Source organism: Scyliorhinus torazame, chromosome 13 (genome assembly GCF_047496885.1).
Source record: "Scyliorhinus torazame isolate Kashiwa2021f chromosome 13, sScyTor2.1, whole genome shotgun sequence".
NCBI lineage: Eukaryota > Metazoa > Chordata > Chondrichthyes > Carcharhiniformes > Scyliorhinidae > Scyliorhinus > Scyliorhinus torazame.
The window spans coordinates 101,840,227-101,867,725 of NC_092719.1; the positions used below are offsets into that span (position 1 = coordinate 101,840,227).

General features: G+C 46.0%; 1 protein-coding gene across 3 annotated transcripts in view; it reads left to right on the forward strand.

The window, feature by feature from the left end:
* The window catches only part of mbd4 (methyl-CpG binding domain protein 4), a 65,297-nt gene extending 38,691 nt beyond the window's left edge, over nucleotides 1-26,606 (forward strand). For all 3 annotated transcript variants that reach the window (XM_072472005.1, XM_072472004.1, XM_072472006.1), the window contains 3 exons: nucleotides 15,658-15,807; nucleotides 23,175-23,278; nucleotides 25,281-26,606. In XM_072472005.1, coding sequence (XP_072328106.1) covers nucleotides 15,658-15,807; nucleotides 23,175-23,278; nucleotides 25,281-25,358 — 332 coding nt within the window. In that variant the 3' untranslated portion in view covers nucleotides 25,359-26,606. The remainder of the gene's footprint in view (nucleotides 1-15,657; nucleotides 15,808-23,174; nucleotides 23,279-25,280) is intronic.
* The last annotated feature ends 893 nt before the right edge of the window (nucleotides 26,607-27,499 follow it).

The following is a 27,499-nucleotide window of genomic DNA, read 5'->3' on the forward strand; positions in this document are numbered from 1 at the left end:
AGAAAAGGCCCTTCAGACCATCATATCTGCAGCAGTCAAAAACAACCACCTTAGTATTCTAATCCATTTTCCAGCACTTGGCCCATAGCCTTGTATGCTTTGGCATTGCAAGTGCACATCTAAATACTTCTTAAACGTTATGAGGGCCTCTGCCTCCACCACCCTTTCAGGCATTGAGTTCCAGATTCCCACCACCCTCTGGGTAAAAAAAATTTCCTCACATCCCCTCGAAACCTCCTGACCCTGACCTTAAATCTATGCCCCCAGTCATTCATCCTCCACGAAGGGGAAACATTTTTCCTGTCAACTCTTATCTATGCCCCTCATAATTTTATGCATCTCAATCACATCCCCACCTCAGTCTCCTCTGCTCCAAGGAAAACAATCCAAGTTTGCCCAATCTCTCTTCATAACTAACACTCTCCAGCCCAGGCAATATCCTGGTAAATCTCTTCTGCACCCTTTCCTGTAATGTGGAATCCAGAATTGCACACAATACTCTCACTGTGGCCTAACCAACATTTTATACAGTTCCAGCATCACCTCCCTGCTCTTAACTCTTTGCCTATGCTAATAACGGCAAGTATACAATATGCCCTCTTAACCACTGTATCCATCTGCCCTGCTACCTTAAAGGACCAGTGTGCATGCACATCAAGATCCCTCTGATCCTCGGTGCTGAACAGTGGTTAGCACTGCTGCTTCACAGTGCCAGGGACCCATGCTCGACTCCTGGCTTGGGTCGCTGTTTGTGCGGAATCTGCATGTTCTCTCAGTGTCTGCATGGGTTTCCTCCAGGTGCTCCGGTTACCTCCACAAGTCCTGAAAAACATTCTGAATTCTTCCTCAGTGCACCGAACAGGTGCTGTAGTGTGGCGTGGCAACTCTGGGATTTTCACAGTAACTCCATTACAGTGTTCATGTAAGCCTACTTGTGACACTAATAAAGATTATTATTATTTTTCCCAGGGTCCTGCCATTTTTCATGTATTCCCTTGCCTTGTTTGTCCTGCCCTTTTACATGTATTCCATTGCCTTGTTTGTCCTGCCCAAGTGCAACACCTCACACTTATTCAGATTGAATCCATTTTCCACTGATCAGCCTGTCTGATGGAGCTTTGACAAAGGGTCATCTGGACTCAAAACGTTAGCTCTTTTCTCTCCTTACCGATGCTGCCAGACCTGCTGAGATTTTCCAGCATTTTCTCTTTGGTTTCAGATTCTATCATCCGCAGTAATTTGCTTTTAGCCTATCTGACCAGCCCGCCTATATCCTCCTGTAATCGAAGGCTATCCTCTTCACTGTTTACCACCCCACCAATCTTCGTATCATCTGCAAACTTACTGATCAACTCTCCTACATTCATATCTTTGCATAAAAGTATAATAAATATAAGATCTAATAATAATCTTTTATTGTCACAAGTATGAAAGGCTAAAAAATAAAATGTAACATGTATATTAATATAAATTTAATGGGACTTCCGGGTGCGGCGATGACCAGCTAAGTCGCACGTTTCGGCAGCTCCTGGTGGAACGGACTTTTGGGCTCTTAATAAGAGCCCCAACGGCAATTTTAACGGCTAAAAGCACTGTGCGGTAAACCAGAAGGGAATCCCCCCTGGATACGGATGGAAAAAGGAGAGGAAAGTGGCCGGATTGCGGTGGATCCTTTAGAGCAGCGGCAAGGAAGGCAAGCAAAAACCAAGATGGCGTCGGAAGGTGGCAGTTTAATATGGGGCCCTGAACAACACGAGTTTTTGAAACGCTGCGTGGAAGAGCTTAAAAAGGAGATGAAGAAGGAGCTGTTGGCCCCGATATTACAGGCGATCGAAGGGCTAAAGGATGAGCAAAAGACCCAGGAGCGGGAGCTTCGGGTCGTGAAGGCAAAGGCTGCCGAGAACGAGGACGATATACAGGGCCTGGTGGTGAAGACGGAGATGCACGAGGCACACCATAAACGATGTGTGGAAAGATTGGAGGTGCTGGAGAATAACGCGAGGAGGAATAATTTAAGGATTCTTGGTCTTCCAGAAGGAGCAGACGTCGGGGCATATGTGAGCACGATGCTGCACTCGTTAATGGGAGCGGAGGCCCCGGCGGGTCCGCTGGAGGTGGAGGGAGCATACCGAGTGATGGCGCGAGGACCGAGAGCAGGAGAAATTCCTAGAGCCATAGTGGTGAGGTTCCTCCGTTTTAAGGACAAAGAGATGGTCCTTAGATGGGCAAAGAAAACTCGGAGCAGTAGGTGGGAGAACGCGGTGATCCGCGTATATCAAGACTGGAGTGCGGAGGTGGCGAGAAGGAGGGCGAGCTTTAATCGGGCCAAGGCGGTGCTTCACAAAAAGAAGATAAAATTTGGAATGCTACAACCGGCAAGACTGTGGGTCACATATCAAGGGAGGCACTGCTACTTTGAGACGGCGGATGAGGCGTGGACTTTTATTGTGGAAGAAAAACTGGAATAAGCGGGTTACTAAAAAAGAACGTTTGAAACAAAGTGGTGGGGCGAGTATGGGGGGCGAAGAGGGGGGTAAAAGGGGGGGAAAGCTGAGTTTTATGTTATTAATCCTGCGATGCGGTAACTTTTCTCTCTTCCACAGGTGGTGGTGGAGGGAGGAAGGGAGGTGGAGGAGATGGGGCGTTGGCCAGGGGGGGCGGGGCCAAAAGGGAATAGCTTTGTTCCCGCGCTATGATAATCATGGCAGGAAGGAGGGGGCGTCGCGCGGTGCGAGCCGAGGTCACGGGGGGAAGCCGAGGTCGGCCAGAGTTTGCTGACTTCTGGGAGCAACATGGGGGGTGTAACTACGCTAGTGGGGGATCTAGCGGGGGGGGAGTGGGAGGGGGGAGTTACTGGGTTGCTGCTGCTGGGGAGAGGGGGGAGCCGGAATGGGGTGGGGTGGGCGGGGGGGCGCCGCCTGTGGGGGACACAGCTGCGTGGGAACCGGGTGAGGAGCTGGAAAAAGGGGATGGCTAATCGACAAGGGGGGGGTGGAAAAAGCCCCCCAACCTGGTTGATCACGTGGAATGTGAGAGGGCTGAACGGGCCGATAAAGAGGGCACGAGTACTCGCACACCTTAAGAAACTTAAGGCAGACGTGGTTATGTTACAAGAGACGCACTTGAAACTTATAGACCAGGTTAGACTACGCAAAGGATGGGTGGGGCAGGTGTTTCATTCGGGGCTAGATGCGAAAAACAGGGGGGTGGCTATACTAGTGGGGAAGCGGGTTATGTTTGAGGCAAAGACCATAGTGGCGGATAGCGGGGGCAGATACGTGATGGTGAGTGGCAAATTACAGGGGGAGGCGGTGGTCTTGGTAAACGTATATGCCCCGAACTGGGATGATGCCAATTTTATGAGGCGCATGTTAGGACGCATCCCAGACCTAGAGGTGGGAAAGTTGGTAATGGGGGGAGATTTTAATACGGTGCTGGAGCCAGGGCTGGACAGGTCGAGATCCAGGACTGGAAGGAGGCCGGCTGCAGCCAAGGTGCTTAAAGATTTTATGGAGCAGATGGGAGGAGTAGACCCGTGGAGATTTAGCAGACCTAGGAGTAAGGAGTTTTCGTTTTTCTCCTATGACCACAAAGTTTATTCGCGAATAGACTTTTTTGTCTTGGGAAAGGCGTTGATCCCGAAGGTGAGGGGGACGGAGTATACGGCTATAGCCATTTCGGATCACGCTCCACATTGGGTAGACTTGGAGATAGGGGAGGAAACAGAAGGGCGTCCACCCTGGAGAATGGACATGGGACGAATGGCAGATGAAGGGGTGTGTCTAAGGATGAGGGGGTGCATTGAAAAGTACTTGGAACTCAATGATAATGGGGAGGTCCAGGTGGGAGTGGTCTGGGAGGCGCTGAAGGCAGTGGTTAGAGGGGAGCTGATATCAATAAGGGCACATAAAGGAAAGCAGGAGAGTAGGGAACGGGAGCGGTTGCTGCAAGAACTTCTGAGGGTGGACAGGCAATATGCGGAGGCACCGGAGGAGGGACTGTACAGGGAAAGGCAAAGGTTACACGTAGAATTTGACTTGCTGACAACGGGTACTGCAGAAGCACAGTGGACGAAGGCACAGGGTGTACAGTATGAGTATGGGGAGAAGGCGAGCAGGTTGCTGGCCCATCAATTGAGGAAAAGGGGAGCAGCGAGGGAAATAGGGGGAGTGAGGGATGAGGAAGGAGAGACAGAGCGGGGAGCGGAGAGAGTGAATGGAGTGTTCAAGGCATTTTATAAAAGATTATACGAAGCTCGGCCCCCGGATGGGAAGGAGAGAATGATGTGCTTCCTGGACCGGCTGGAATTTCCTAAGGTGGAGGAGCAGGAGAGGGTGGGACTGGGAGCACAGATCGAGATAGAGGAAGTAGTGAAAGGAATTAGGAGTATGCAGGCGGGGAAGGCTCCGGGACCGGATGGATTTCCAGTCGAATTTTATAGGAAATATGTGGACTTGCTTGCCCCGATACTGATGAGAACCTTTAATGAGGCGAAGGAAAGGGGACAGCTGCCCCCGACTATGCCGGAGGCAACGATATCGCTTCTCCTAAAGAAGGAAAAAGACCCGCTGCAATGCGGGTCCTATAGACCTATTTCCCTCCTAAATGTAGACGCTAAGATTCTGGCCAAGGTAATGGCAATGAGGATAGAGGATTGTGTCCCGGGGGTAGTCCATGAGGACCAAACTGGGTTTGTGAAGGGGAGACAGCTGAATACGAATATACGGAGGCTGCTAGGGGTAATGATGATGCCCCCACTAGAGGGGGAAGCGGAGATAGTGGTGGCGATGGATGCTGAGAAAGCATTTGATAGAGTGGAGTGGGATTATTTGTCGGAGGTGTTGAGGAGATTTGGCTTTGGAGATGAGTATATTAGATGGGTACAGCTGCTGTATAGGGCCCCGATGGCGAGCGTGGTCACGAATGGACGGGGGTCTGCGTATTTTCGGCTCCATAGAGAGACGAGGCAGGGATGTCCTCTGTCCCCATTATTGTTTGCACTGGCGATTGAGCACCTGGCAATAGCATTGAGGGGTTCCAGGAAGTGGAGGGGAGTACTCAGGGGAGGAGAGGAACACCGGGTATCTCTTTACGCGGACGATTTATTGGTGTATGTGGCGGACCCGGCAGAGGGGATGCCAGAGATAATGCGGATACTTGGGGAGTTTGGAGAATTTTCAGGATATAAGCTGAACATGGGGAAAAGTGAGCTGTTTGTGGTGCATCCAGGGGAGCAGAGCAGAGAAATAGAGGACTTACCGCTGAGGAAGGTAACAAGGGACTTTCGCTACTTGGGGATCCAGATAGCCAAGAATTGGGGTACATTGCATAGGCTAAACTTAACGCGGTTGGTGGAACAGATGGAGGAGGACTTCAAGAGATGGGACATGGTATCCCTGTCACTGGCAGGGAGGGTACAAGCGGTTAAAATGGTGGTCCTCCCGAGATTCCTCTTTGTGTTTCAGTGCCTCCCGGTGGTGATCACGAAGGCTTTTTTCAAAAGGATTGAGAAGAGTATCATGAGTTTCGTGTGGGCCGGGAAGACCCCGAGAGTGAGGAAGGGATTTTTGCAGCGTAGTAGGGATAGGGGGGGGCTGGCGCTACCGAGCCTGAGTGAGTACTACTGGGCCGCCAACATCTCAATGGTATGTAAGTGGATGGGAGAAGAGGAGGGAGCGGCGTGGAAGAGATTGGAGAAGGCATCCTGTAGGGGGACTTGCCTACAAGCCATGGTGACGGCGCCGTTGCTGTTCTCACCGAAGAAATACACCACAAGCCCGGTGGTGGTGGCTACTCTGAAAATTTGGGGGCAATGGAGACGGCATAGGGGAAAGACGGGAGCCTCGGTGTGGTCCCCGATAAGAAATAATCATAGGTTTGCTCCGGGGAGAATGGATGGGGGATTTGGAACATGGCAAAGAGCAGGAGTAACACAATTGAGAGATCTGTTTGTAGATGGGACGTTTGCAAGTCTGGGAGCGCTGACCGAAAAATATGGGTTGCCCCAAGGGAATTCATTCCGGTATATGCAACTGAGGGCTTTTGCGAGGCAACAGGTGAGGGAATTCCCGCAGCTCCCGACGCAGGAGGTGCAGGACAGAGTGATCTCAAAGACATGGGTGGGGGACGGTAAGGTATCAGACATATATAGGGAAATGAGGGACGAGGGGGAGATTATGGTAGACGAGCTGAAATGGAAATGGGAAGAAGAGCTGGGGGAGGAATTTGAGGAGGGGCTGTGGGCTGATGCCCTAAGTAGGGTAAACTCATCGTCCTCGTGTGCCAGGCTAAGCCTGATACAATTTAAGGTGTTACACAGGGCGCATATGACTGGAGCACGGCTCAGTAAATTTTTTGGAGTAGAGGATAGGTGTGCGAGATGCGCGAGAAGCCCAGCGAATCACACCCACATGTTCTGGTCAGGTCCGGCACTACAGGGGTTTTGGGTGGGGGTGACAAAAGTGCTTTCGAAGGTGGTGGGGGTCCAGGTCGAACCAAGCTGGGGGTTGGCTATATTCGGGGTTGCAGAAGAGCCGGGAGTGCAGGAGGCGAAAGAGGCTGATGTTTTGGCCTTTGCGTCCCTAGTAGCCCGGCGCAGGATACTGTTGATGTGGAAGGAAGCCAGGCCCCCGGGTGTGGAGACCTGGATAAATGACACGGCAGGGTTTATAAAGCTGGAACGGATTAAGTTCGTCCTAAGGGGATCGGCTCAAGGGTTCACCAGGCGGTGGCAACCGTTCGTCGAATACCTCACAGAAAGATAGAGGGAATGGAAAAGAAGAAGACAGCAGCAGCAACCCGGGGGGGGGGGAGGAACCAGAGGGATTCTCAGGGATGTTAATATATAAGTATATAAGTACAATATGTATAGGTTGTTGTTATAGATAATTGTATATTGGACGGTTAAAACATATTCTTGGAGAATATTTATTTGGGACAAGACAGTTGCCATTTAGTTTTGTTTTTGTTTATATATTATTTATTTCTTGTTTATAAAATTGGCCATTGTTATTTATATTGTGATATTACTGTGTAAAGGATACACAATGTAATGTGATGGTTGGGCAAAAATTTTCAATAAAATATATTTTTTTTTAATTAAAAAAATATATATAAATTTAATGATCCTGTTGATTTTTTTTTGCCAGCACTAACAATATCCATCTTATTACCCAAAAATAAGGAGACAATAGGTGAGCACACTGTCCTTTCACCTGAATTGCAGTCCAGTTCAGACTGGTGCTACACTGCTCACTAACCGATATTGAGCAGTCTTAAAAGCAAAATACTGAGGATGGTGGAATTCTGAACCAGGAACAGAAACCTTTGAAAATCCATAGGAGGCCTGTCAGCATCTGTGGAGAGAGAAACTGAGTTAATGTTTCGAGTTGAAGAACTGAAGAAAGTTGGAATGTGATGAATTTTATAATGTTGAAAAATGGGTGGGGAGGAAGAACAAAAGGGAAGGTCTAGGATAGGGTAGAGGGCAGGGGAGATTAAACAACAAAAGTGTTATGGAACAAAAGGCAAAAGGGGTAGTAATGTTTGGAGTAAAGAAGCAAAGCATTGCTCTAGTGTGAGTGTTAGTGGCAGAATGATGAACAGCTCTGTCAGAAACCAAAAACTTGAAATGCAAGATTCTGATTGGCACATGGCAAACAAGAAACAGTCAAAATGGGAGACTGCGGTATGCCCTGAAATTGTTGAACTCAATGTTACATCCAGAAGGCTGCAAAAAACCACAAACATTCCTTTCAATTTAGAATACCATATTTGCTGCTCACAGTGCAGCCTCCTTACACTGGGGAGACCAAACACAGACTCAAATCTTTTCTTTCATGTTTTTACTTTTACACAGCTGTTCATTGTTCTCCCATTAACAATCACTCTGGGCAAATGTTTTGTCTCTTTACTCCAATCATTACCACTCCTTTTGCCTTTTGTTCCTTATCATCTTTGGCATTAAATCTCTCCTGCCCTCTACCCTATCCAAGACCTTCTCTTTTGTTCCTCCTCCCCACCCTCTTTTCAACAACATAAAAGCTTTCTCACTTCTCCCTTCGTCAGTTCTGAAGAAGAATCCTATTCATCTCGAAATGTTAACTGTTTATCTCGTCACAGATACTGCCTGACCTGCTGAGTATTTCCAGCTCTTTCTGCTTTAATTTGAGGTATCTTAAGTACAGCTGAAAACTGCCCAATGTTCGACACACAATTCATGGGACATGAATTCATTGGGTCACTGTCTGTGCGGAGTCTGCACGTCCTCCCCGTGTGTGCGTGGGTTTCCTCCGGGTTCTCCGGTTTCCTCCCACAGTCCAAAGATGTGCAGGTTAGGTGGATTGGCCATGATAAATTGCCCTTAGTGTCCAAAATTGCCCTTAGTGTTGGGTGGGGTTACTGGGTTATGGGGATAGGGTGGCGGTGTTGACCTTGGGTAGGGTGCTCTTTCCAAGAGCCGGTGCAGACTCGATGGGCCGAATGGCCTCCTTCTGCACTGTAAATTCTATGATAATCTATGATAATCTATACCAAGAATCTTACCATTTGTCCAGTACTCTATCTTCCTGTTATTCCAAATTAATTACCTCACATTTTTTTGCATTAAACTCCATTTGCCACCTCTCAGCCCAGCTCTGCAGCTTATCTATGTCCCTCTGTAACGTATTACATCCTTCCGCACTGTCCACAACTCCACCGACTTTAGTGTCATCGGCAAATTTACTCACCCATCCTTCTACGCCGTTCTCCAGGTCATTTATAAAAATTACAAACAGCAGTGACCCCAAAACAGATCCTTGTGGTACACCTCTAGTAACTGTACTCCAGGCTGAACATTTCTCATCAACCACCACCCTTTGCCTTCTTCCAGCTAGCCAATTTCTGATCCAAACTGCTAAATCACCCTGAAACACCTGCAATAGCCTACCGTGGGGAACCTTACCAAACGCTTTACAGAAATCCATATACACCACACAACTGTTTTACCCTCATCCACCTGTTTGGTCACCTTCTCAAAGAACTCTAAGGTTTGTGAGGCACGACCTACCCTTCACAAAACCGTGTTGACTATCTCTAATTAAATTATTCCTTTCCAGATGATTGTACATCCTATTTCTTATCAACCTTTCCAAGACTTTGCCCACAACAGAAGTAAGGCTCACTGGTCTATAGTTACCGCGGTTGTCTCTACTCCCCTTCTTGAACAAGGGGACAACATTTGCTATCCCCCAGTCTTCTGGCACTATTCCTGCAGACAATGATGACATAAAGATCAAAGCCAAAGGCTCAGCAATCTCCTCCCTAGCTTCCCATAGAATCCTAGGATGAATCCCATCCGTCCCAGGGGACCTATCTATTTTCACACTTTCCAGAATTGCTAACACCTCCTCCTTAAGAACCTCAAGCCCTTCTAGTCTAGTAGCCTGTATCTCAGTATTCTCCTCGACAACATTGTCTTTTTCCTGTGTGAATGCTGACGAAAAATATTCATTTAGCACCTCCTACCTCCTCGGACTCCACGCACAACTTCCCACTACTGTCCTTGACTGGCCCCACTCTTACCCCAGTCATTCTTTTATTCCTGACATATCTATAGAAAGCTTTAGGGTTATCCTTGATCCTACCTGCCAAAGACTTCTCATGACCCCTCCTGGCTCTTCTTAGCTCTCTCTTTAGGTCCTTCCTAGCTAACTTGTAACTCTCGAGCACCTTAACTGAACCTTCACGTCTCATCTTTACATAAGCCTTCTTCGTCCTCTTAATAAGTGATTCAACTACTTTAGTAAACCATGGTTCCCTCGCTCGACCACTTCCACCCTGCCTGACAGGGACATACTTGTCAAGGACACACAGTAGCTGTTCCTTGAACCAGCTCCACATTTCAATTGTGCCCATCCCCTGCAGTTTCCCTCCCCATCCTATGCATCCTAAGTCTTGCCTTATCGCATCATAATTGCCTTTCCCCCAGCTATAACTCTTGCCCTGCGGTATATACCTATCCTTTTCCATCGCTAAAGTAAACGTAATCGAATTGTGGTCACTATCACCAAAGTGCTCACCTACCTCCAAATCTAACATTTCCCAGTACCAAATCCAATATGGCCTCGCCTCTCGTTGGCCTATCGACATACTGTGTCAGGAAACCCTCCTGCACACATTGGACAAAAAAGGACCCATCTAACGTGCTCGAACTATAGCGTTTCCAGTCAATATTTGGAAAGTTAAAGTCCCCCATAATAACTACCCTGGTACTTTCGCTCCTATCCAGAATCATCTTTGCAATCCTTTCCTCTACACCTCTGGAACTTTTCAGAGGCCTATAGAAATCTCCCAGCTGGGTGACCTCTCCTTTCCTGTTTCTGACCTCAGCCAATACCACCTCAGTAGACGAGTCCTCATCGAACGTCCTTTCTGCCACCGTAATACTGTCCTTGACTAACAATGCCACCCCTCCCCTTCTTATACCACCTTCTCTGAGCTTACTGAAATATCTAAACCCCGGCACATGTAACAACCATTCCTGTCCCTGCTCTATCCATGTCATCGAAATGGCCACAACATCGAAGTCCCAGGTACCAACTCATGCCGCAAGTTCACCCACCTTATTTTGGATGCTCCTGGCATTAAAATAGACACACTTTAAACCACTTTCCTGCCTGCCGGTACACTCCTGCAACTTTGAAACGTTACTCATGACCTCACTAGAACATAGAACATAGAAAATACAGCACAGAACAGGCCCTTCGGCCCACGATGTTGTGCCGAACCTTTGTCCTAGATTAATCATAGATTATCATTGAATTTACAGTGCAGAAGGAGGCCATTTGGCCCTTTGAGTCTGCACCAGCTCTTGGAAAGAGCACCCTACCCAAACTCAACACCTCCACCCAACACCAAGGGCAATTTGGACATTAAGGGCAATTTATCATTGGCCAATTCACCTAACCCGCACATCTTTGGACTGTGGGAGGAAACCGGAGCACCCGGAGGAAACCCACGCAGACACGGGGAGGACGTGCAGACTCCGCACAGACAATGACCCAAGCCAGAATCGAACCTGGGACCATGGATCTGTGAAGCAATTGTGCTATCCACAATGCTACCGTGCTGCCCTTAAGAACAAATAAGTCTACACTATATCATTTTCCCGTAATCCATGTACCTATCCAACAGCTGCTTGAAGGTCCCTAATGTTTCCGACTCAACTACTTCCACAGACAGTGCATTCCATGCCCCCACTACTCTCTGGGTAAAGAACCTACCTCTGATATCCCTCCTATATCTTCCACCTTTCACCTTAAATTTATGTCCCCTTGTAATGGTGTGTTCCACCTGGGGAAAAAGTCTCTGACTGTCTACTCTATCTATTCCCCTGATCATCTTATAAACCTCTATCAAGTCGCCCCTCATCCTTCTCCGCTCTAATGAGAAAAGGCCTAGCACCCTCAACCTTTCCTCGTAAGACCTACTCTCCATTCCAGGCAACATCCTGGTAAATCTTCTTTGCACCTTTTCCAGAGCTTCCACATCCTTCCTAAAATGAGGCAACCAGAACTGTACACAGTACTCCAAATGTGGCCTTACCAAAGTTTTGTACAGCTGCATCATCACCTCACGGCTCTTAAATTCAATCCCTCTGTTAATGAACGCGAGCACACCATAGGCCTTCTTCACAGCTCTATCCACTTGAGTGGCAACTTTCAAAGATGTATGAACATAGACCCCAAGGTCTCTCTGCTCCTCCACAATGCCAAGAACTCTACCGTTAACCCTGTATTCCGCATTCATATTTGTCCTTCCAAAATGGACAACCTCACACTTTTCAGGGTTAAACTCCATCTGCCACTTCTCAGCCCAGCTCTGCATCCTATCTATGTCTCTTTGCAGCCGACAATAGCCCTCCTTACTATCCACAACTCCACCAATCTTCGTATCGTCAGCAAATTTACTGACCCACCCTTCAACTCCCTCATCCAAGTCATTAATGAAAATCACAAACAGCAGAGGACCCAGAACTGATCCCTGCGGTACACCACTGGTAACTGGGATCCAGGCTGAATATTTGCCATCCACCACCACTCTCTGACTTCTATCGGTTAGCCAGTTCGTTATCCAACTGGCCAAATTTCCCACTATCCCATGCCTCCTTACTTTGTGCAGAAGCCTACCATGGGGAACTTTATCAAATGCCTTACTAAAATCCATGTACACTACATCCACTGCTTTACCTTCATCCACATGCTTGGTCACCTCCTCAAAGAATTCAATAAGTTTTGTAAGGCAAGACCTACCCCTCACAAATCCGTGCTGACTATCCCTAATCAAGCAGTGTCTTTCCAGATGCTCAGAAATCCTATCCTTCAGTACCCTTTCCATTACTTTGCCTACCACCGAAGTAAGACTAACTGGCCTGTGATTCCCAGGGTTATCCCTAGTTCCTTTTTTGAACAGGGGCACGACATTCGCCACTCTCCAATCCCCTGGTCCCACCCCTGTTGACAGTGAGGACGAAAAGATAATTGCCAACGGCTCTGCAATTTCATCTCTTGCTTCCCATAGAATCCTTGGATATATCCCGTCAGGCCCGGGGGACTTGTCTATCCTCAAGTTTTTCAAAATGCCCAACACATCTTCCTTCCTAACAAGTATTTCCTCGAGCTTACCAATCTGTTTCACACTGTCCTCTCCAACAATATCGCCCCTCTCATTTGTAAATACAGAAGAAAAGTACTCATTCAAGACCTCTCCTATCTCTTCAGACTCAATACACAATCTCCCGCTACTGTCCTTGATCGGACCTACCCTCGCTCTAGTCATTCTCATATTTCTCACATATGTGTAAAAGGCCTTGGGGTTTTCCTTGATCCTACCCGCCAAAGATTGTTCATGCCCTCTCTTAGCTCTCCTAATCCCTTTCTTCAGTTCCCTCCTGGCTATCTTGTATCCCATTTCACTTGTGTCCTTCCCTGCCAGCCTATGTTCCCAACTTATGCACTTCAATTCTTGTCTGACAACATCGTATTTACCCTTCCCCCAATTGTAAACCTTGCCCTGTTGCACGTACCTATCCCTCTCCATTACTAAAGTGAAAGTCACAGAATTGTGGTCACTATCTCCAAAATGCTCCCCCACTAACAAATCTATCACTTGCCCTGGTTCATTACCCAGTACTAAATCCAATATTGCCCCTCCTCTGGTCGGACAATCTACATACTGTGTTAGAAAAGCTTCCTGGACACACTGCACAAACACCACCCCATCCAAGCTATTTGATCTAAAGAGTTTCCACTCAATATTTGGGAAGTTAAAGTCACCCATGACTACTACCCTGTGACTTCTGCACCTTTCCAAAATCTGTTTCCCAATCTGTTCCTCCACATCTCTGCTACTATTGGGGGGCCTATAGAAAACTCCTAACAAGGTGACTGCTTCTTTCCTATTTCTGGCTTCAACCCATACTACCTCAATAGGGTGATACTCCTCGAACTGCCTTTCTGCAGCTGTTATACTATCTCTAATTAATAATGCCACCCCCCCACCTCTTTTACCACCCTCCCTAATCTTATTGAAACATCTATAACCAGGGACCTCCAACAACCATTTCTGCCCCTCTTCTATCCAAGTTTCCGTGATGGCCACCACATCGTAGTCGTAGTCTCTCAACCTCCTGTATATTGGAGCTACAATTCAGGTTCCCAGACCCCTGCTGAACTAGTTTAAACCCTCCCGAAGAGCATTAGCAAATTTCCCCCCCCAGGATATTAGTACCCCTCTGGTCCATGTGTAGACCATCCTGTTTGTAGAGGTCCCACCTACCCCAGATTGAGCCCCAATTATCCAGGTATCTGAATCCCCCCCTGCTGCACCATCCCTGTAGCCACGTGTTCAACTGCTCTCTCGCCCTATTCCTCGTCTCGCTAGCACGTGGCACGGGTAACACCCCAGAGATAATAACTCTGTTTGTTCTCGATCTAAGTTTCCACCCTAGCTCCCTGAATTCCTGCCTTACATCCCTATCCCTTTTCCTACCTATGTCGTTGGTGCCTATGTGGACCACGACTTGGGGCTGCTCCCCCTCCCCCTTAAGGATCCCGAAAACACGATCCGAGACATCGTGGACCATGGCACCTGGGAGACAACACACCAACCACGAGCCTCTCTCGTTCCCACAGAATCTCCTATCTATCCCCCTAACTATAAGAGTCACCAATGACTAATGCTCATTGCCTCTTCCCCCTTCCCTTCTGAGCAACAGGGACAGACTCTATGCCAGAGACCTGTACCCCATGCCTTACCCCTGGTAAGTCATCCCCCCCCAACAGTGTCCAAAGTGGTATACTTGTTATTCAGGGGAACGACCACAGGGGTCCCTGTACTGACTGCTTCCTCCCAGCCCCTCTCACCGTCACCCATCTGTCTTTATTCTTTGGAGTAACTACATCCCTCAAGCTTCTATCTATGACTACCTCTGCCTCCCGAATGATCCGAAGTTCATCCAACTCCAGCTCCAGTTCCCTAACATGGTTTCTGAGGAGCTGGAGATGACTGCACTTGCCACATATGAAATCAGCAGGGACACTGACGGTGTCCCTCACCTCAAACATTCTGCAGGAGGAACATTGCACTGCCTTCCCTGCCATCCCCTCTAGATAAAACAAGAAGAAAGAAGAGAGAAAAAGAAGAGCTTACCTTATATTCACTAAACCCCTTAGGTTAGAGGAGATGGAAGGGTGGGGGACACTACAAGTGTAGTGTCTTGGGTTTAGCAACCGCCCAACTTATATACAGAACCTACCTGATTCCCAAGTTGCACTCCGGCTCCCTCTCTCTCTCCCGCTCCCGGAAACTAAGGCCGCTGGAACCTGGGGGTAACCGCCCAACTTATATACAGAACCTACCTGATTCCCAAGCTGCTCTCCGGCTCCCTCTCTCTCTCACGCTCCCGGAAATGAAGGCCGCTGGAAACTGGGGGTAAATTGAAACACTTACCTGCTTCACAAGCTGCACTCCGTCTCCCTCTCTCTCCCGCTCCCGGAAATGAAGGCCGCTGGAACCTGGGGGAAAGTTTAAACACTTACCTGCTTCACAAGCTGCACTCCGGCTCCCTCTCTCTCTCCCGTTCCCGGAAATGAAGGCCGCTGGAACCTGGGGGTAAATTTAAACACTTACCTGATTCCCAAAGCTGCACACCGTCTCCCTCTCTCTCCACCACTCCCGGAAATGAAGGCCGCTGGAACCTGGTGGTAAGTTTAAACACTTACCTGCTTCACAAGCTGCAGTCCGGCTCCCTCTCTCCCGCTCCCGGAAATGAAGGCCGCTGGAACCTGGGGGTAAGTTTAAACACTGACCTGATTCCCAAGCTGCTCACCGGCTCCCTCTCTCTCTCCCGCTCCCGGAAATGAAGGCCGCTGGAACCTGGAGGTAAGTTTAAACACATACCTGCTTCACAAGCTGCACTCTGGCTCCCCCTCTCTCTCCCGCTCCCGGAAAATCTGTCTGTCATTATTCTGTTCTTTGAGATTGTTTGATGCTGATATAGATGCAAGTATTAGAATGGTATTCTACAGCGTAGCTTTGCTATCTAACCTCTCAATCATCACAGATATTTGATCTTCATTTGTAATGTTTCTGGTAATAGTCTTTTCCTTGTATCAGGTAAAAAAGCCATTCCTGTGCTGTGGGATTTCCTGGAAAGATACCCTTCTGCTGAAGTGGCCCGGGTAGCTGATTGGAAGGAGGTAGCAGAACTTCTGAGACCACTTGGCCTATATCAGCTGCGAGCCAAAGCCATCGCTAAGTTTTCTGGTATTATTCCACAGTTTATATTCCATTGGTCAGCCCTAATGTGTTCTATTTTGTCAGTTCGGTCTGTTTATATTTCTTTGAAGTTACAGTAATCATGAAATATGGAAATTTACAGACCAGAAGGAGGCCTTTTTGGTATATTGTCTTTCCATCTTAATCCTTCAAAAGTACATCATTTCACACTCTTCTCATTGAACTCCATTTGCCATGTTTCTACTCATTACAGCAAACTCTTTGGCTTCCTGAAGCCTATAATTATCCTAAGTTAATTTTCTTTCATCTACAAACTCTTTAATGTTATTCCCTTCACTCAAATCAAGGTTGTTTATGAAAATTGAAGAGTCGTGTACCCAAAACTGACCCTTGGGGCACTCAATTACTTTCCACCTCTCAATAAACAAAATATCCATGCACCACCACCTCCCATTGATTCCTGTCACTGAACCAATTTTGTATCCATTCCACCATTTTCCCCTTAATTCCATGGGCTTCCAGCTCATTAGCTGGCCTCCTGTGTGACATTTTGTCGAATGTCTTCTGAAAGTCCATGGGCGCAATTCTCTGCTCCCGCGCCGTTTTAGAGAATCGCCTGGGTCGCCAAATTTTCCCGCGACGCCGGTCCGACGCCCTCCCACGATTCACGGAAGCGGCCAGATCGGCACAATCGCGTTTTGCGCAGCGCAGTCCAGTGAATCGCCCGAGACAGTTAAATGTCGATTCACCGGTACCCCCGCGATTCTCAGTGCCGGATGGGCCGAGCAGCCTATCCAAAACGGCGGGTTCCCCCCGGCGCCGTCCACACCTGGTCGCTGCCGGCGAGAACAGCGCGGGAACACGGGGGGGGGGGGGGGGGGATCCTGTACCGGGAGGGGTCTCAAACGGGGTCTGGCCCGCGATTGGTGCCCACCGATCGTTGGGCCGGCCTCTCTGAAGGAGGGCCTCCTTTCTTCCGCAGCCCCGCAAGATCCATCGGACATCTTCTTGCGGGGCGGACGGCAACCACGCATGCGCGGGTTGGCGCCGGCCAACCCGCGAATGCAAGGGTGACGCCAGTTATGCGCCGCCGGCCGCGTGATGTATGCGGCGCCGCCTTTATGCGGCGCCAAGGCCTGGCACGCGTAAATGACGCGCCGCCGCTCCTAGCCCATTTTCGGGCCCTGAATCGGTCGGGATAGGGGCCATTTCGCGCTGTCGAGGTTCACGACGGCGCGAACACTCTGTCTCCATTTCAGAGAAACGCTCCCCATATGTACAACATCTACCACTCCACCTTGATCAACTGTCCCTTATCTAATGAAATAATTCAATTAGGTTGATCAGCCCTTCGTAACCAAAATATTAAGAACCCTTTCCTGCCCTTGCCTAAGTTAGGTCTCTTAATGTAACTCCGTCATAATCCCATGTGTCAATTTATACCTGAAGATCATCCGCAATATGTACATTGATGTACGCAGAATTAAATGCCTCTTGGGTCACCATTTGCTATTTTCCTTAATTTGGTCTCTGCAAATTTATGATATTTCTAATTCTACTGATGATTATATTTTGTCTTATGATCTGGGCTGGATTATCCGGCCATTCGCTGGCGGCAGGGTTCTCCGGTCCCGCCGGCAGCACACCACTCCCGTGGGTTTCCCAGAGGCGTGGGATGGCTTTAATGGGAACTCCCATTGACAGCGGCGGGACCAGAGAATCCCACCGCCAGAAGCACGTGGGTGGGGGATCAGAGAATCCCGCCCTGATTTCAGCTCCTCTCTTGTATGTTGCTGCAGTGTCACACAGAGTTCCAAGGAATGGGGAGTTCCTCCTGCTGTGAGATATCAGGAGGTAGTCTCACTGTTGGAAGGAAGGGAAATCAATGTGGGCTCCCAGACTGCATACCATTGAAGGCCTAGTAAAGCTGCTCCCACACCCTCTAGGAAACATACAATCTAAATCGAACATGCAAACACCAGAAAGACATTGCAGGTCTTAACTGGTTGGGGCATCTACAGAAATTACATTTGAAAAGAAAGAAAATAACTTAAAGTATCTCTGAGTTATTGAATGTGTTGAAAACATATCAAACACGAGTGCAATGGGAAATACAATAGAGGGGCTCTCAATCCCATAGAGATGAATGTCATGTCTCTTGTATACTCTGCCTCTTATGTTTTATATAGTAGTCCAAAAACACAGCATTTCCATGTTTATAATGTTGAATGTTCAGTTCATCCAGTGGCCATTGGTGCAAGGCTTCCTGTTTATTTTTGACACTTTTTGTTTTTACTCATCGATCTCCTGTGTCATTGTCACAGGTGGTCTGGAAGCTCGAGAGTATTTTCTAATGTTTATCTCAGTCGTACTGCGCCCTAAACTTGAGAGTAGTTTATCCATACTATGGGTAGAATTTTACAGACCCTCCTACCGGAAGGATTTTCCTGTCCTGCCCAAATCAGCAGACTTTTGAATGGCTTGCCGCATTTTCCATTCCACCTCCTGCAACAATGGGAGCATAAAATTCCACCTTATAATGCATCTGATTGACCCATGGTGAAACACTGCATACTGCACTGAAACTGAAAGATTCAGGCCACACAAATACAGCATTTGTAACACTGTCTAAATACTGCTTTATGAAACATGGTTAAAGTTACTTTTCTTTTGCCTGTCCAAGACCTATTCCCAATTGTTCCCATTATAAAATACAGTTTTCCTCTGCCTCCCAATGTGGATCTGCTTATTACAGAAATTCTGTATTCATTTATTCTTCTTCCTGAAAACCTTTCCTTTTTCTGAGTTATTTAAATGAATTTGATCCTCTCCCCTCCCAGTTCCCACTGGTGTATCGGTAGTTCTTGCAGAAGCTGTTATTTTATCAGGGAGGTTTTTCCTGCCATTTGCTCCTAAGTAACAGCTGAAACCAGTGTTATTGGCCATAACTAAGGCCAGATGGTAAGCGCAATAAAGTCTGCATGTGTCTAAATTCTGTATCCAAGCACCTTATTAATTTTTTTATGTGCTTAACATAGGGGCAGCACGGTAGCATTGTGGATAGCACAATTGCTTCACAGCTCCAAGGTCCCAGGTTCGATTCCAGAGTCTGCGCGGAGTCTGCACATCCTCCCCGTGTGTCCGTGGGTTTCCTCCGGGTGCTACGGTTTCCTCCCACAGTCCAAAGCTGTGCAAGTTAGGTGGATTGGCCATGATAAATTGCCCTTAGTGTCCAAAATTGCCCTTAGTGTTGGGTGGGGTTACTGGGTTATGGGGATAGGGTGGAGGTGTTGACCTTAGGTAGGGTGCTCTTTCCAAGAGCCAGTGCGGACTCAATGGGCCGAATGGCCTCCTTCTGCACTGTTAATTCTATGATAATTAACAGAAATATCAGACCACTCAGATCTAACCAGATGACAGGTAGCTCGGGTATTTTTAAACATTAACATTGTGAATGCATTTAGTTTAGATATTTTTCCTCCCATAGCTCACATTTCACAATTCCTATTCTCCAATTTTCCTTTTGTTTTCATATAATGCAGTGTGGTGTGTTCTGAGAATAAAAACTACTCAATGCGTTTTGATCCTCACATTCAGGAGCTGGAAATCACGAGTATGCAAGCTTCACATGAGGTTTCTGAGCCTGAAGCTGGGCTCTAATCCTCAGCTAAGGGAATGTTTGCTGACATTTTTAACTAATAGCTGCACTAAAAAACAATTTAAGTTAATCAATCGAGCTTGCAATGTGGCTCATTTATACCTGCTAGAAGTGACATACATTCGTACACAGGGACCATCATTCTTTGCAAACAGAAGGAATATGTTCAAGCCTTGCGCCATTTGTGAATTACCCAGGAACCTATCGTTCCTTGTTGCTTTCTCCATGGCAACGCCATAGCTTATCAGTGAAAACTTTCCAACCAACCTGCACCTTTTTCTCATGTAGTATAAATTATAATCGTTTGAAATCTGGTATTCTTGCATCTATTCTGATGAGTTCAAGATGAAAACCTTCAACAATTTGTCTTTTCAGCAACATTTTTAGCATTAATTGTGTTATAGCCCGACCAGAGTCCACAGGGTCTGCAACATCAGAGTCCCTGTGGCCTCACCTGATCTCCCCCCCCCCCCCCCCCCAACCCCCGGTGAGGGGTCAGAGCTATACCCTTAAGCCAGGGACCCATGGGACATAAATATCCTGGCCCAAGTGTGGGCGGGCGCAGAAGTTCCTTCGGGGGTAGGAGTTTTATTATAGTAGGTAAAATAAATATTAGGTTTTCTTGCAGTCATCGATTCCGTGTGGTCGCTCGTCTGGAACATTACAAATTGTCTTCTGGTGGATTGGTGGTTGTATTTTTTATTGAATTCATGGCATCAGAATTATACAGCACAAAGAAGACCATTTGACCTGTGAGTTAGGCCTCATTTGGACAGTGATGGCATTGATTCCAGGGATAAACAACTGTAGCCATTGGAGAGGTTGGGTCTGGTTTCCTTTGAGCAAAGCAGACTGAGAAGAGATTTGATAGAGGTGTTCAAGATCCTGAAGGGCATGGACAGAGTAAATAATGAGAAATTGTTTCCTCTCGAGAGTACATCAAGAACTAGAGGGCACAGATTCAAACAATGAATAAAAGGAGTAGAAGTGATATGAGGAATTTTTGTTTTCACCCGGAGAATGGTTCGAACCTGGAATGAATTTCAGTTAAGAGGGTGGCGGAGGCAGGTTCGATCGAGGTATTCAAAATGGGATTGCCATCTGAAAAGAAAGAATGTACAAGGTTAAGGGGATATAGCACTTGGGCGAATGGGATCAAAGGTTATGGGGAGAAAGCGGGATTGAGCTATTTAGTTGGATGATCAGCCATGATCGTGATAAATGGCGGAGCAGATTTGAAGGACCAAAAGGTCTCCTCTTGCTCCTATATTCTATGTATCTATGTATAAGGCAGGGGAATGGGACTAGGTAGAATGCTACGGCAGACTTAAAGGGCAGATGGCCTCCTTCTGCACTGTAAAGATCCTGTGATATTTGCTGGCTCTTTGAAGAGCGATCCAGTTAACCCCATTCCCATGCACTTTCCCCATAGCACTGTAATTTTTCTTTCATTGTAAATATTTAATTCCTTTCCAGAAGTTTGTATTGTAAGGCAGTGAATTCCAGATCATTGCAACTGATTGCATTAAAAAATACTCTTCATCTCTCCTTTGTCTTTCTGACAATTATCTTAAATGTGTGCTCTTTGGTTACCAACCTTCCTGGGAACAAAATCCTTTGGAATTTTGACCACCTCCATTAAGTCTCCTCTTCACCTTCCTGGTGTATGGTGAACAATCCAACTTCTCCACCTTCTCCCCATAACTGAATCCTTCAGCCCTGGTCCCATTCTAGTTCATCGCTGCAATTTCCCAGGGACTTGACATTCTTCTGAGAGTGTTGTGCCAAGAATTGGACACACTACTCCAACTGAGGCCTTACCAGTGATTTATAAAGATTTTGTATAACTTCCTTGTTTTTGTACCATCACCTCTTTTTGGAAAGGAAGACCTTGTATGTTTAAAAACAAATTACTGCAGATGCTGGAATCTGAAACAAAACAGAAAATGCTGGACAATCTCAGCAGGTCTTATAGCATCTGTGGAGAGAAAACAGAGCTAACGTTTTGAGTCTGGGTGACTCTTTGTCAAAGCTGACCTGTAAGTTTAGCTTTGAGCAGAATTCCCAGCAAAGTACATTGAATGTTATGCAAATTTTGATTGCTTGTTTGGGGAGTCCATTGGTACTCCGATTTTCTGCCATGAGCGTTTGTTCTGGGAGGATTACAGGCCAGGGGATTGGGGCAGTTTGATTGGCCTTGATTGTTTTTTTATTTGTTCTGTAGCATCTTATCTCTCTCCAGTGTAAAATTTCTCCCCCCTTCCGTACCTTTCATCATATAACTATGTGCAACCAAATTAGCTCCAATCATTGTGGCAAGGATATCTTGGACTCAAGGCAGCTATGGTAATGAAAGTTTATAATTTCCTTGTGTGGCAGGTTATATGATCCAGTTCTTGAGCCAGGTAGATGCACAATACTTCAGAGTATTGTTCCAGAATAGCCAGTCTGTTGTGTGTGTCACGCAGTGCTGGAATTCCTCCCAATCAACTCCACATAACACTATGGTTTAAAAAAAATAAAAGTGAAGGGAAAAGGCTGGGTAATGTGGTAGAGTGGAAGAATTTGGGCAGGGGCGGTGAAGGGGAACTTTTTTAGAGACTATGTATTGGACTGGCGGAGAACCTCCCCTTTAATTATGGCTCAGTCGACTTAAAGAATCACACTGCAACTCTGGTAAGAAGACGTTCTTTATTTTCAAGCTGGATCGACGTACAAAGGAAAGAGGTTTGAGGCAGTCTCAAATCTCTTTGAATTTACAGAGTTTCGGTACAGTAATTATACATTTATCAAAAAGTTAGTAGCCCACCCCTGGTTGGCTGGGATCCAGTCACGTCACTTAACCAATAAAATATATTTTTTGCTTGAGTGATCACCTCATGATTTGTGAATACCTTATTCATTGTCCACAGATGGTTACCAGACCTTTCTTATCTGTCTGTCCTTGATGCCCTGTATACATTCTAGCCTGACTCCTAGCTCTAACTGGTTCCATTCGTCCGCTGATAAGAATTCCTGCTGGCTTGTCTGTTTCAGTGTGTGAATTTTCTCATCTCAGAAATGTGGTCAAAGAAAGGTACAGCACAGGAACCGGCCCTATGGCCCTCCAAGCCTGTGCCGATCATGATGCCCTAACTAAAAAAAAAAAATTTGTCCTTACTCGGTCTGTATCCTTTTATTTCCTCCCTATTCATGTATCCATCCAGATGCCTCTTAAATGTTGCTAATGTGCCGGCTTTCACCACATCCTCTCTCAGCGTGTTCCAGGCACCCACCACTCTCTGTGTGAAAAACGTACCCCGCACATCTTCCCTCTCTCACCTTGAACCTGTGCCCCTTTGTAATTGACACTTCCACCCTTGGAAAAAGCCTCTTACTGTCCACCCTGTCTATGTCTCATACTTTTGTAGACCTCTATCAGGTTTCCCCCTCAGCCTCCATCTTTCCAGTATCCCATTATGCCTTGTGAACCTTTCACAAGTGAATATATGTCTATTTCAGTATTCTGCTTTAAAAATGCATTTTTATCTAATTATAGTGAATACAGGTGCTGCAATTTAGGAACTACATCTTCGATGATTATATTTTCTACGATTGATGTACAGTTTCAGTAATTAACCCTGTTCTCGCTAAACTACGCTAAGGCCGAGATTACAGAAAGTATACAATCTCTTTCCATTTACTGCAGTAATGTTCTGGGAATTATTTACATTGTTTTTAATAATTCATGTAACAGATGAGTTCCTGACCAAACAATGGAGGTACCCAATTGAATTGCATGGAATTGGGAAGTACGGGAATGATTCCTACAGGATTTTTTGTGTTAAAGAATGGAAGGAGGTAAGAGATAACCAGAACAGTTTGTCTTTTAATGTGGCTTCTAGATGTATAGCAGGGCTATAATGTTTAGAGTGTGCATCTTGCATATAATTTACAGCAGAGAACAGGCCATGCAATAGAACAGGTTCGTACCTGTATTTATGCTCCAGACAAGCCTCCTCCACCATATATCACATCCTATCAGCATATACTTTTATTGCACGCCAGACATTCCATACACAAGTGCTCATTAGTTCTCTGCAGCATTCATGGCTGACCTGTGTAGCCATTACAATCATTGCAGAATCAGTCTTTAATATATGACTATATATAATTTAGATTAACAGTACCTTACCAATGTCTTTCTTCCTGGTGAAACTACAGTAAATGTGACTGTTTTAAAGTCTGGATTGGTTTCTGCATTGGGGCGGCACGGTGGCACTGCTGTCTCACAGCGCCCGGGACCCGGGTTCAATTCCGGCCTCAGGTGACTGTGTGGAGTTTGCACTTTCTCCCTCTGTCTGCGTGTGTTTCCTCTGGGTGCTCCAGCTTCTTCCCACAGTCCAAAGATGTGCAGGTTCGGTTGATTGACCATGTTAAATTACCCCTTAGTGTGAAAGGGTTAGATGGGGCTATGGGTTTGCAGGGGAGTGGGCCTAGCTAGGGTGCTCTTTCAGAGGTCGGTGCAGAATCGATGAGCAAAATGGCCTCCTTCTGCATTGTAGGGAATCTATGATTCTATGATCTGTAGGACAGATTGGGACTGAGGAGATGGGCAGAGGAAGAAGCTGAAACATAATCAGCCCGAATACCCCAGAGCAGTGAACTCGGATAGCCACCCAGCAACACCCTCCAACTCTTTTCCCCCATCTTCCTTCCCCCTAACCCTTATAATACAGGTCAGGAAGGATTGACTATGTTTCCTGCTGAGATAGTTAAGGTCTCTGCTCGAGGTGCCTGTAGGAGAGCTAAAGTTTTGGTGCTGTGGAGTATAGCAAGGGAAGACTCAATCAGGGGTCTGCTCCATGCCTGTATTTGGTAGCCACCTTTCTTGAAAGTATCCATCAGGCTTGTGAGCCACACTCTCCTTCCCACCACAGTTAAACAAGTTTCTGCTTGAGGTGGATATCGAGCTGTGTAAAGGTCAGAAAGCTGAGTCTCTCTCATGGTCATGAGGATATTGCTTAAAGCATTTTTACTTTCTACTTTGTGTTTGAATCCTATGAGAAAAGCTGACATGATGACTGTCCACATGGGTTACATAGTTCCAGTTGAAAACAATTTCGGGTTAGGGTTAGTGGCTTTGACAGCTTTGTGGGTAAATGCAGTCTATAATGCTCCATTGAGCCGATGGGAAAGATGGTTTCCAGTTTAATAGCCTGTTTGAGTTGAGCCTGCAGATCTTAGCCTGGCTGAAAGAGAATACATTACATACAATTAGCTTCAACATTCAAGAACCAGGGTTGGAAAGATCAACTGAGCTTCATGCTTTTATCGTTATCCAGCGACTGTTAAGTATTCTTGGTGTCATGAGATGTGTGCAGTGTTGCTGTTAGAAGTTACTCCCCTCCTGTGATTAAATAACCAATGTCTAGGTTTACATGTAAAGACTGGTAAAGATCCACCTGTATCCATGGAACCATACTGCAACAAAAGCACCTCCGCTCGGCAAATGTTTGGGGGGGGGTTTCCCAGAGAGTAAACCAGGTATTAGGCGACTTCAGCCATTCTCCACATGAAGTATACATACTGCACAAAGAGACTATGTTAAGATTTGAACTAATAGTTATATAAGTGGTCTGTTTAATGAATTATGATATTTTGTTCTATTGATTGAACTCCGAGCTCTCCCTCTGGCAACATCCAATCACATATTTGTTCCTCTACTCGGTGACGTGGTAGTAAAACTCTGTGTTGAATTGTAGAAAGCCACTTTCAACCACAGCCCAGAAACAGAAGAATTCTGAAAGATCACCAGCACATTCTCTCCTCATCTGTATTTTTCTTCATTTTTATTTCCCAGGTACAGCCTCAAGATCACAAACTCAATAAGTACTGGGCCTGGCTTTGGGAGAATCAGGAGACATTGGGCCTGTCCTGACGAGACCATGAATGACAAAACCATGACAAGCCAAGTGGCAATACTTTTAACTGTGCTGAGTTAGCTGATCTTTGTCATGTTCTACGATTAGTCTCATCAGCCCTTTAGTTTTGAATGGGTGGTGGGGAATGTTACCCAAATTCCTGCTGTGACCACTATCTTGGAGTTCCTATAAGAAATTGGACTTTGAGCAAAATGAAGAATGTATAATTGCAGGCAGATCTGATCTTGAATAGGCCCTATATTAGCTGCAGGTTTGGGCGATGTCACTCTGAGCCATTTTTTTTTCTAAGATTCTGTTCTCCGCAATAATGTCCCTGAAATATATTATTGAAACTGAGATAATGTTGTGTAAAATAACTTCTTATTGTGCAACACATATGCCTCATTACAAGGGATAATGTATTCTATCATGTGTGAGATGGGATTCATCTCCCAAATTTGAGGTAGGCTAACCTGAAGAACCTTTACACATGTTATGAGAAATTGTACATGGCAAGGTGAATTCATCATTCTCTGATCAGATTGTAAAGCTTCAGCTACTTTTTTTTGTCCTCCACATCAGCTGAGTGAGCAATTGTTTCAACCATTGATTGATTAACTCACCTCAATCAATTTTACAACTTTACAGTTTCCTGAACTATAACCAATTTAATTGGTTATTGTAAGAGGTTGTTGAGCACGTTGTCGCAATTTGTGGTATGACAGAGAGAAAACCGAATGAGGAAACAATAAAGGACCTCAAGTAAAAGGGCTTTCTTAAAGTCTGGCGCATTGCTCTGTTTATCAGTCTTGACAACGCTAAAGTGTAACTCGCTCATTTCTCCCTGCTAAATTGAGGATTACAATTTCTCCCCTTTTCCTGTGGCAATGGAATTACAGGGACATGTTGCACTGATCCTGCTTCATAACACAGTGTAGAAGGATCAAACATACTGGCAGTCTCTGCCACCTGAGCATTTTAGTCTTCTCATTTTTTACCTAATTCCTCTCTCAGTGCCGCAATATCTTTTCACTGTTATTTTTATGACTTCAGGAAAGTTTCGAACATTGGCCTGTGAGAATCTGGACAAAAGATGGAATCTCATTCCCATCGCAGTCTGCAAACAGGAGGTGTAACATGAATTTGGTTTTAGAAATTTGTGTAATTATATTGAGTTCATATTGGATTTGTCATTATGTGGAATTGAAATGTGTTTTTTTACTTTAATATTTCAAGTGTTGAATAAAAGTTAAAGATGCAAGATAGATGGAGTTACTTCAGAAATTGTTTATGTTCTAGTTTCATTGAGAACATAAAAGAGGATGTCCATTGTAATCTGATTTATTGATCCTGAGTAGATCACATACTACCGATGGTCTCCTCCATTTTCATTTCAACAGACTACTAAGCAATATGCCAAAGCACCCTGCTGCTTAGTTTACTGCCTGACTTTCCCTCTCTTCCTCTGACTTCTCCTCTGCATTTCTTGTATGGCAACAAGCTGAAGTTGTAGACTGACAGTGTACTGGATTCGAGGGTGAGCTCAATCTGACGCCAATGGAAATCTGGTCTTAACAGGTATGCATATTTTAATGTAACAGGAATAACAAAACTTAAAATGGAGGACGTACTTTCATGCCCGCACAAAAGGTCCAGAAAGGCCTGGGCCACTTGCAGCTTTTGAGACTTCTAGCCAAAATAAAAAATGAAGATATATGAAAGCAAGATAAGGCACCAAAAAAAAGGTGAGACATAATTTGAATTTTTAAAAAAATTAACAAATGCTTTTCCAGTCTTTATCTGTGCAAGGGGCTGGTTTAGCTCACTGGGCTAAATCGTTGGCTTTTAAAGCAGACCAAGGCAGACCAGCAGCACAGTTCGATTCCCGTACCAGCCTCCCCGAACAGGAGCCGGAATGTGGCGACTAGGGGCTTTTCACAGTAACTTCATTGAAGCCTACTCGTGACAATAAGCGATTTTCATTTCATTTCAAATGCACAAATTATTGAGGAAAAATCTAGCTGTCGTGCAACGTCACATTGGTATTAAGCATGGCGAGACCATTCAGACATTCTTGTCCCAAGTTGAATGATGATAGTTCTGTAACTGCTTCAACACGTCAAAAGTGTGTTCACCTGAAGCCATTGATGCAAGAAAA